This window comes from Triticum urartu, chromosome 1A (genome assembly GCF_056163025.1).
Source record: "Triticum urartu cultivar PI428250 chromosome 1A, HENAU_Tu73, whole genome shotgun sequence".
NCBI classification, from domain to species: Eukaryota; Viridiplantae; Streptophyta; class Magnoliopsida; order Poales; family Poaceae; genus Triticum; species Triticum urartu.
In genome coordinates, this window is record NC_141873.1 from 582,343,543 (window position 1) to 582,354,546 (window position 11,004).

At 43.4% G+C, this 11,004-nt stretch overlaps 1 protein-coding gene and 1 pseudogene across 1 annotated transcript in view; one reads left to right on the forward strand and one right to left on the reverse strand.

The window, feature by feature from the left end:
• Positions 1-666, forward strand: part of LOC147993090 (fatty acyl-CoA reductase 2, chloroplastic-like) — a 1,613-nt gene extending 947 nt beyond the window's left edge. Inside the window, exons 3-5 of the mRNA XM_087539216.1 lie at positions 80-183; positions 253-452; positions 549-666. Of these exons, the coding sequence (XP_087395342.1) occupies positions 80-183; positions 253-452; positions 549-666 (422 nt within the window). The remainder of the gene's footprint in view (positions 1-79; positions 184-252; positions 453-548) is intronic.
• Positions 667-7,810: 7,144 nt separating this feature from the next.
• Positions 7,811-9,213, reverse strand: LOC125541361 (small ribosomal subunit protein uS2m pseudogene; annotated as a pseudogene).
• Positions 9,214-11,004: the final 1,791 nt, after the last annotated feature.

Below are 11,004 nucleotides of genomic sequence, written 5' to 3' on the forward strand. Positions count from 1 at the left end.
TCTGCCTTTGTCTTGCTCTAAGCTACCTGACTTCCTTCCTTTGTTCTTCCATTCTACTTTGTATGATTCTGATCATCAGTTCTTATCGATCCCATTTTAAGGACAAATCCTGATGTTGGTAAAATATACGTGTTGATCAAGGCCAAGGACAATGAAGCATCCATGAAAAGATTGAAGAACGAGGTATGATGATTACTTCGGACTACTTTCTGTTCTTCATGCAAATGACCATATTTTTCGTCTGCAATACAGGTAGAAGATACTGAGTTGTTCAGATGTTTACAGGAAATCCATGGGAAAAACTACCACAGCTTTGTATTAAGCAAGCAGGTTCCAGTCGTTGGTAATTTCAGGGAAGCCTACATTGGCATTGCTCCTGAGTTAGCCAAAGAGATCGCGGAAGAAGTGGATGTTATCGTAAACTCTGCAGCAAATACCACTTTTGATGAGAGGTTCGTGAAGCTATACTAGTCTTGCACCAAGGATTGCTTCCATTACTAAATGTGTAAGTTCACATTCCATAGCAATAAAAGTATTGCAACTTGCAGGTATGATGTAGCACTAGACATCAACACCGTGGGGCCATTCCAGATAATGAGTTTCGCGCAGCGGTTTCGAAGACTGAAGCTCTTCTTGCAAGTATCAACAGGTCAGAATGCCAAATAAGAGTTTCTTGTGGTCGAAATCAAATGGTAACCTGTTTCTATTAATCTCAAAAGCTTACAAACAAGCTTTAGCAGTATGTTTGCATGTCATGTTTTTGGCCAAACAGCATATGTGAATGGGCAGAGGCAAGGTTTGATACTAGAGAAGCCATTTTGCTTAGGGGATACCATAACAAAGGGGATAGGTTCCTCAGATTTTTCGGCACATCAGAATACCGTGTTGGATATCGAGGCTGAGATCAAGTTGGCTTTTGACTCCAGAAGGCATTCTTCTGCCTCTGCTTCTGTTACTCAAGAAATGAAAGAGTTAGGTAGTCGAGGTATTCTAGTATTTCCCTGTTACTTTCTCATGTCTGTAGATACGAATACACACATGAAGTATTTGATTTGTGCAATTTATTTATTCATAGGGCCAAACTCTATGGTTGTCAAGACACTTATGTGTTCACAAAGGCCATGGGCGAGATGGTCATCAACTGCATGCGAGGAGAGATACCGGTGGTAACAATCAGGCCAAGTGTCATAGAGAGCACATGGAGGGATCCCTTCCTAGGTTGGATGGAAGGAAATAGGTAAATGCTAAACCCAAATCTGAGGTTGCGGATGTCACATATATATGTGATGCATCCTCGTCTGCTTACCAGATAATGAGCTATTTCCAGGATCTAGCAGTGCGTACTAACTTTTGACGGGTTGACTCTTCGGTTCAAGTGATGGTGGGGGATCAAGAAGAGTGGCTATGTGGGGTTTGAACTTGGACACGGGATTAGCTTAATTTGGATAGTTCATTTTATCACTCCACTGGGCCCTTGGCCTTTCTCCCTATGTGGATGGATGATAAGAAAAATGCCAATCGAACCAAGTAAGGGCTCCGCGTGAAGCATATTATGTAGATCTAGCTGACAATAATAACTGAGATCCTATACAAATAACGCATTAGCGACCCCTTGGATAGACAATTCATGCTACTCGACTCACCATCACTCTTTAGAGACATTCGACGAAAAGCAAGCTTACCAATAAGAAACAGCTGGCATGGCAGTATCTTCTATATCTTCTATAATGAATATAATGTGCACACCTGGCTTTAACCAGATAAAATCTAGTACAGCGGGAAGGATGTCATATTTCTGGTCCACTACTTAGACTCTACGAGGGCTTTAGGTGAGGAACTACTTATCTCCCGAGGCACCCTTCTCCTGAGTCCTACCCAGCTCAAGTTTAAGAATGCGCACAGCCCCAAGGATAGGTAGAGGGGGATCTTGTTCTGTTCAGTGCCGCCTCTTCCTCGGCCATTCAAGAAAGGGATTTGCTTCTTCTTACAGGTCCTTGAGAAAAAGAAGAAAGATAGGAAAGGAATTAGGGCGTTGCCGAAGGCAATGGTCCATCTTGTGTGAATGGATTTCATTGTTTTTTTAGATTCCACGCAGGCAGGCCAGTCTCAACATAGGCTAAGGCGCCATTAGAGGCTTCTTTCGATAAAAAGAAGCTAATAGAAGAAGAAGGCTCAAGTGCCAGTCAGCCAGAGGAAACAAGTATGGTGTTCATCCTCATCGATAGGCTCGTCCTTTGCTTCTGCATTATTCTGAGCTTAAGGCGGACAGGTGGGTTCTCGGGCATTACATTATGTTACCTCGGGCGGAGAAGTCAACAGCAATAGGGGTGGTTTGCGCCCTGTCTATCCACCAAAGATACGAGGAATCTTCTTATTTATTCTTAGGGTGAATCTTGCCAATGCTTCGGGTTATTCAAGGCTTCGATAGACATTGGGGCGTCGATGTTTACTTTATTTTAAGAACAGAATGATAGTATAGGTTGCTATTCGAACAAGCCACAGCAGACTTTCCCAGACCCTCTTGTTTGTTCAATCGCAATCTCACTACATCGAAATAGTAAAAAAGGTGTCACCTTACTCAGTTCGAGGGATGGATGGCGCTTTCTTGTGTGTATCGACATGTCACATTGCTTGGTATCTCCTCGCTTTCAAGTCTTGATGATGTTTTAGTAGCTTCGGGTAGGTAGATGTAGACAGGTACCTTTGATGTTTGAACTTATTCGCGATTTTGCTTTTAGCAGAGCTTCCTTTTCCAAGTATTATCTCTATGGAACGAACCAATTTTGAGTTAACTATAAATTGCATATAAAAAGAAAACTGAATGAAAAAGATAGTTTAAGCCATATCTTCCCAGGATGGCTTTTTCTACAAAAGGGTGGGAGCATAAAATGTAGGTGAGTCAATTGCGTGTGGCCTTCAAGTATTTCGTATTGTAACAATGTTCGATCGGCATGCAAACAAAGGTGCATGTACGGTTCCTAAGGGATACAATTTTGTCCTAATCATCGAGAAAGATGAAATAAGTTGATAGCGCGATCTCGTACTAACACATACTCTCTAAATATTGAAGAACTTGCATGCGGCCTTCAAGCCACAACCGCGGTATGAGTTCTGATCTCAGACTTTGGTTTGGGGGCTGCTGGCCCCTTCGCGTCGACAAGGAAACTGTGGACGACAATGGGTTTAGAATTCGAATAAAACGAAGACCCTATCGAACAAATAGAGGAAAGGGCGGAAAGGGGAAAAAGTAAAGTATAAGCGACATATGGCACGAAAAGGAAATCCAATTTCAGTAAGACTTGATCTTGAATCATATTATGGTTTTTATCAATGGGTGTTGCTCTATTTCTTATTAGTGAGGTATTCTTCTTCATTTCAGTATTATGGGCATTATTCCATTCTAGTCTGGCACCAACAGTCAAACTAGGAGCTCAACGGCCACCTGTTACTACGAACTTGTTTTCATCTGGCAGATAAGCTTTTGAGAAGAGACCACTTTGATAATGAGCTTTCGGGTTGCCGTATTGATACCGCCCTTCGGGGGAACAGGAGAATAGCATGCACGGGAGAAGGATTTAGGGAAAGGTACCCACCTTTTAACGGGAGAAAGGCAGCTTATGTGAAAACTTCCCTTGTGGTTTAAAGTTCAAATAGATCAGGTGCCTATGTTGTTGATACACCGAAAGATACTAACGCTATGCTCCAATGCGGGATGAGGGCCAACGATTGTGATGAGTGGGGACCTTAGAGCTGAAAACCTACATACAGTGACCCTTATGGGCAGCGCCCTGGGCTGGCTATGTACGAGACATCAAACCGTCTCCCGGGTCCAAAGTTTCCATTTCCAGGCCTGATAGTCTTCAACTGAAAAAAGTAGGGCGGAGAACTAGTAAGAATTGTGCCTGCCATTCAATTCGTGACGTGGATGATCCGCCGACGGAATCGATTAGGTGAAACGGCTCTGCAAAGTTTGTTTGTTCATAAAGGCTGCATGCAGCCATGCAATTCGTACTGCATGGCGATATTACTCTACCACTCTATAAATGGTATATAGATATCTTCACTTCATCACAAAGAAATTGAGTACTAGCACGCATTGCTATGGATGCTGCAACCGCAAACAGGCTTTCTGCAATTGCTACCGAAACGGAGCAACTGAAAAATGAGATTGAAGGGCACCGTAGAGTGCTAAACAACCAGTTGAGAAGTGTTAGAACAATGGATCTTGCAAAGAAAGAAGCGCGCATTCGCGCTACCAGAGAGCGCATAGAGGGTTTGGAGGAGAGCCAGGAAGTGCTGCGGGTGGAGCAGCAAGTGCTCTTTATTCGTCTAGCATCTCGCTAGAATAGAAGAGTCCGTAGACTCTTTTTAGTTTTCTAAGGTTGGTTTAAATTCAATAAGTGTCTGGAGACATTTGTTTTCATGTCAGGTGTTCTTTGTCTTAGTTTGATTCCGATCCTGGATTAGTGATTACTTCAATCCATACCCCTATGGAATAACAAAAAGCAAGGGCAGAGGGACCTGGATCCGGAACCAGACAATAATTCGTAGGAACCCACACCGGATAGAGGGCCGTCCCTTCCTCTTAAGAGGTGTAATTCTGTTTGGGGATGACATTAGATAATCCGAATCGTAGTCCTCGCGGGAATGGTCGCAAAATGCGAAGGAGTTTTGTTGTCGAAGCTGGGGATCTAGATAGGTACCGATCTCGGTGGGGATTTTCCTATTTTTTCTATGGAATTTGTTTCATTCCTTTGATGCACAGATGAACCTTCTGAGCTTTGGAAGTACCTTTGCCCTGGAGGATTGTCCCGTGATTGAGGGATTTCTCTACAACTATTGCGATTAAAGACATATGCAAATCCGAAACAGGGAAGTACGAAACTAAAGGGACTTTCTCTCGATGAACTCCCTAGTTCCTATGTTTGCTTTGAGGCAGTGCTAATTGCTAATGTGTGAACTATCACTATAGAAAAATAGATTGGAATCACTTCTAACATCAAAGATAGGAAAATCTGGCCTATTGGGTGCCGATCCACTCGATCCTATGCTATGCATTTGTGACCAATAGAGGTAAGATCATGAATACAAGATGGCGATGAGTCATGCCAAGTTTGGGGAGTGTTGCTCATACCCTCATTGCATGTTTTCAAATAGGGCATACTGCCTGTGATTTACTATTGAAAAACAAGTCGACAGGAGAACCCGAGTGCAACCAGATAAGAGTTCGCTTTCGAAAGACGACAATGGCAAGTCTCAATCAACTGTCATTAGATCAATAGTAAACAGGAGATTGCTTTGCGTATCACGGATCGAGCACACAATAGAATGCTTGAACTACACTCTCCTAGCAAAAGGCAGGGCAAGTGAGTTCTACACGATATTCGATAATGAAACGAGCCTTCCTCCTTCCGAAACCCACCTTAATCCATTTTATAAGGAATCTGTCTCCTTCCGTAATCCATTCCTCCATCCCACACTCTTCTTATAGTTATGAGTGAATCTGAATCAAAAAAAATATATACTATACCGAAGACAAAGAGAAGACATCAGGGAGCGGAGAGAGAAGAGAGCGGTTGTTGGAACAGCAAGCCCTACTTCCTTCACTGGGACACTGGCACCAAACAATATGAGGGTTTTTTTATGAGTGAGAAATGCTTCATGCGAGCACCCTTGGCGGCCTGCTTTTGAGACAGGGAGGCCATGCTCGTATCTATGCTTTTCATCATTGGTCTGGTCTACTCGTACCCCACCCCACAAGGTACATCTTCGACTACCGTGCTTCTTATCTTGACGCTATACATTCAGTTCAGTCAGTCCCAGAGACTTATCCTTCAGAAAAAGGTAATCCACCCATATTGGACTTTTCTTCACCTGGCCTCGCGGATTCAATACCGAATTCTCTTCGCATACCGGCCTGCTAATTCCGGGATTAGCTGTTCTCAATGACTGGTGGATGCCTCTTTTCTACCTTAGAAATCGTTTTTTATGTACCTTCTCCCTCTCTACACCTTTTTTCCGCCTCGCCGCCCAGAAAGACCTATAGAAGAAGGAAGAATTCAATCCGTATACTCCAAGCGCCGTAACTATCGCACTTCCCAAGCAACCCTCCAATGAAGAAAGTGCAATTGAAACAATCAAGAACGGAAAAATAATTAGACTCCCTCGTCAATTGTTTGGATTGGAATTAGGCTCCTCTACTCTAGTCGTCCTCTTCTATTTCGGGCAGTAGCTCAGCCCGTTCCGGGCCTTCCTTTACTGAATCTATTAGTAGTTGCACTTTTCGACATATGCCTTTATTTAGGCATTGGTTGTAGGCATCCCCTTCTCTTCAAGGAATTTCTGCGCCCGGTTCCTGATCAAGTGTTGGAAAAACCGGAATATGATGCTTTCTACTTCAGCAGTAGGGTTGGCCTGAAGCCAGCCCATAGAATAGATACGGGCGTGTTCTACACAGGAGTTCTTGTAGAACATGTTCCAATCAAACCTCTTTCCCTTCGTCTCCGGTTTTCAATACGAACAAGTGTCATCCTCTTCTCCCATCGTTTGGATGGAATACCCATGTGGAGCTGACCTTCACTTTTCAGAGACAGGGGCAAGCCGATAATTTGTAGCCTCCTGGTTGTTTTCTGGAAATTTCAGTAGAAGTGAAGCCCTGTAGGAGCTCCCTAAGGACTCTAGCTAAGACCTTTTTGAGACCCTGGGTGACTCGCATGGACTTATCCCCTCTCGGTAGGCCGAAGACCATATCGTCTGCGTAGCGTGCGTAATAGAAGACTACGGCCCCATCCTCTCGGACCATTACCTTTCAAGCTTGGCATCCAATATATGGAGATAGCAGTGAATGAGGACATGTTCAATCGGGCTTCCGAGCGGTATTCCTCGCTTCTGGCACGTGTAACTCTTACCTTTTCTATCTACGTGTGGTTTTCATGAAAACCTATTTTATCAACCTATGGACTCCTTTCAATGACAGAGTCTTTGGAGCAAATTGGTTCAGGATTCTAAGGTTAGAAAATAGTTACCACTCAAGGGAGGAACAGGATATGTGGAAGGCTATCCTGGTGGCTCAAGACTGACCGGTATACCTGGACCAGTCTATATTGAGCCATATTCATCAATTCGTCAGGCAATTTGGCCTCACACAATGTATCCCTGTTCCACCAGACGCTTAATCAACCCTGGAACACAAGAGAACCCTTCTTATCGAAGAGAATTGCGTATTAAACAGATGAGAGAAATAGCCCTAAATATGTGCATCGAGTAAGTCATTACCTTCTATTCGATCTCCAGTATCGCTCATCAAGTACTTGATCAGATTCCTCTTTTTTCTTGCAATTGCAAAGTGGTGGAAAAAATTTGTATTTCGGTCACCATGTCGTAGCCAATTGGCTCTGCCCCGCTGGAGCTATGCTACTTCTTCTTGGTCAAACAGGTTCTCGAGCAGCAGTCAAATTGACTTCCCCTGCTTGAGCGTAATGCCTGCCCCTGGTGTGGTGGAAAAAGCCTCGTTTTCTATTCCTTTTAAAGCTGCTGATGTGAGCTACCGAACAAACAAGATTAGTACAAAAAGCCACAACTAGCACTAGCTTTCGTGATTGCTTCTTTCTACCTTTCTCACTCCGGTAATTGCTCCTTCTCCAAAATATCACTACGGACAAGATGAGCTAATAGAAAAAGTTAGGGCAACAGATGATAGCGACTCGCCAGACTCGAACTGGCATAGGCGGATCAGATCAAACGAAATTAGCCTTTCTTCCATCAACATGAATCGCTTTGATTTTGCAGTTCAAGAGGATGGTGGGGGCAACCTCTCTACATCTGCGGGCCGGTAGGCCAGCCAACTAACTCTTCAAATGAAGAACTGATTACTCCACATCTATGAACCTATCATTCCCCGCCCTTGCCCATTATTTCTTTTTGTATCACGCTAGGACTTTGCCTCTTTTTTTGAGGAAAAATATGGAAGTAGAATCTCCTCTCTTTTAGAGGCGTCTTCCAAATCCAATTTAAGATCAATGAGGTCTTTCAGAGAGCCGCTGCTCTTTCCATTAAATTCTAGGATCTCTTCGATCCTATGCGCAAAAGCAAGGTGTGAGCCCGCGACCCCTCGATCGCTCTCAGAGTCAATCGGCCCAAACCGGGTTATGAGCTCAATGAAAAAAAAGTATTTTTAGAAATTGCCTGCAAAACCGCCTTGCGAGCGTTAGCGTCAGCGTCAGCACCATCTCCCGATGGATATTTTTTGCGCATCTCCAATAGCGCCTTGGCCCTATTTTCTTCTTCGTCTATTGGGGAAGAAGAATAGGTGGAGTAGCAGGCGGATCTCATCCCTCCTGCGGACTTCCCCGTACTCAAAGTGACTCTGAGAGATTGCGCTTCTCTACTAATCGCATTCTGTTCAAGAATCACTGTTTTCATGATCGAATGACGAAATAGATATACGAACTGTATAGGATCATTCGCTGGGATGGGATAAGTGATTCTTTTATAGGATTCCCATGGGATCGTAGAATCAACTAAGGATGGAATAGGTATTTGTGATCGATCAGCTTCCAGTATGACCGAAGACTTTCTATCTGCATTCAGAATAACCACACAATCAGGTTGTTGGTTCAACCCAAAATTGATCTTCTTCTTTCTTGAATGGAATTTTTTTTATTTGCAAAAGATTTGGTCAAAAACGCCCCGATCTTCCATTGAGAATCATCGAAACAATGAGAATTCACATTTCTTAAATAGCTTCTTAAATAGCTCGCCATTTCTTCCGTTATCTCATAAATAAATAAATGATTGGTCTTTAAAAAGAAGGAACGGCCTTTTTGACGACTGGGAGATCCTATAAAATGAAGAGCGTTTCGTAAACAAATCAGTGTCTTGTCTGAATCGAGAATAGCAATTCCATTTCTTGAACCACGGATATAGACTTTGAAATGGTGATCAGCTACCCGACGGCCAGATGTGCATTCGTACAAAGTAATTTAGTACAGACTATCGAAAGCATTGTCATTTTGCGATTTGAGTTCCGGAGATACAGGTGGTAAGTTATGGGTAATGCGGGGGAACTTTAAGACGAGATAGAATACCTAATATGGGAGTGGTTTAAGTGAGAGAATAGCTCCCTTACCAAACCAACTGAGCTATTTGCCATGTTTTTGACAAATGACCTAACTTTGATGTGATGTGCCCGGCTAGCCCGGATCATTCTTAGAGCAGTCGTGGTTACCAGAATTACGGCCTTCCGTACAAGAACTGGCACTATTGTAACTCGCTATGGGCCTCCTGCCTTCTCGAAAGAAACTGGCTTTTGAAGAAATTAATCTATTTTACGCATTTAGTTGAAGCGGATTCAAAGAGCTCTATCGAGCAAGGAAGGAGTATACTATACTGTAGCTGGATAAGCTAGATACCAAAACTTTGATAAAGATTGAGGCAAAAGGTCCCGATTCAAGATAAATTCATGAGGAAGTGGTATCTCTTTAGGATCCACCCCAGCGTCAAGAAATTGGTTAATTGGTAAAGATACATGAATTTGGTGCCCCGCCCAAGAAAGAGAAGATAGGTCTGTTTTCATTCGTGTAGAACTGCTACCTCGTTAACGAACTTACTCAAAGAGTGCTATAGAGCCGAGTCTAAGAAAGCCACCCTGTTATTATTTTCTTAACCTCAGAAAGTCTCACGCGCGGGGCACCTCACATCGCACTAAATCACTACTATTAGGCCCTTCCTATCATTCCACAATCCGAAGGAAAAAGAGTATCCTATGAAGGAAATCGTATCTGATCTATCACCTTCCTCGTATCGATGCTTGCCACCGCGTCACTAGGTTGTTCATAGCTCTTGCTTAGCTTAATGGATCACCCAACTGTATTCCGGGATGTGTGCATTCCACAATCCCTTAAGGAAGAGGTTCACTACAGCCTTGCTTGTTAATGGGTTTCTGACTTCACAGCAGAGTGCTAGACTAGGGATAAGCTGGATACTGACTTCTTTCCAAGAGCTCCATCAGCCCTGCTTAGCCATACATCAGCTCTACCATTACTATACGCATTCTACCTACGCTTTTATGGAAAGAAAGAGGAAAGGTTGGATGGTTGATCCACACAAATAAGAGATATGTAGGCCCAACCTTCAATTGCAGAGAATAGCAAGCCCCCTTTGCTGAACAGATGTATAGAGGAAAAGGGTGACCCACATCGCAAGGGCTTTCCGATTGTGTGAATCAGAGCCCAAGAGAAGATCAATTCATTAGGAGACAGGTATCGATGCTTGCCAGCAGGAGAAAGATCACTAGGTTCAGTCTCTGATCTGATCAATAGGGTTCCCTAGGTACATTCCGTTTTCTGGAAATCCAGCAGGGATAGTAGCTGCCTTTTCCAGGGCAAAAAAACAAGTTAGGCTATCCGAGATTTGCTCTTTTTTCCAGCTTTTTGGAGTGAAAATAAGGAGGGACTTGTGATTGGTTTTCTACAGGGAAGAGAGATACCAAGCCGGGCAACTTCCCCTACTAACTACTGAACACAAAAGCCAAGGTGACCCAGAACAATTATTTCACTTATTTCTAGTTTAAGAAGGACCTTGTGCGCGGTTCACGACTCCCGGTGCTTAGAGATGCGGTTCACTACAGCAGTGGTAAGAAAAGCAAGAAAACAGGTATCAAGAGATGGAAGTGAAAGAAGAACTGTTGATCGACCGGTGGTTTGGGTCTTGCCTTTTAGGATTCGGATTCCTATTGAATTGACTTTGCCTTTGCCGAGGAGCAGAAACCGAGCCCTTTGATTTGATCCAGTGAGTGACGTTACGAGCAGAAGCCTCGACAAGTTGAATCCGGTACCGAAACAAGGATGACATTATTGAATATATTCTTCTTTCCTGTGCTTTGCCTTTCCCGTTTTCCGTACCTTTCGTAGTAGTTACTCGCCACTAGAAACAGGATTCATGAATTCAAACTAAAAGCAAAGGTATCGCTAATTCCATTTCAGTGGAAATATAGGGATGAAAGTT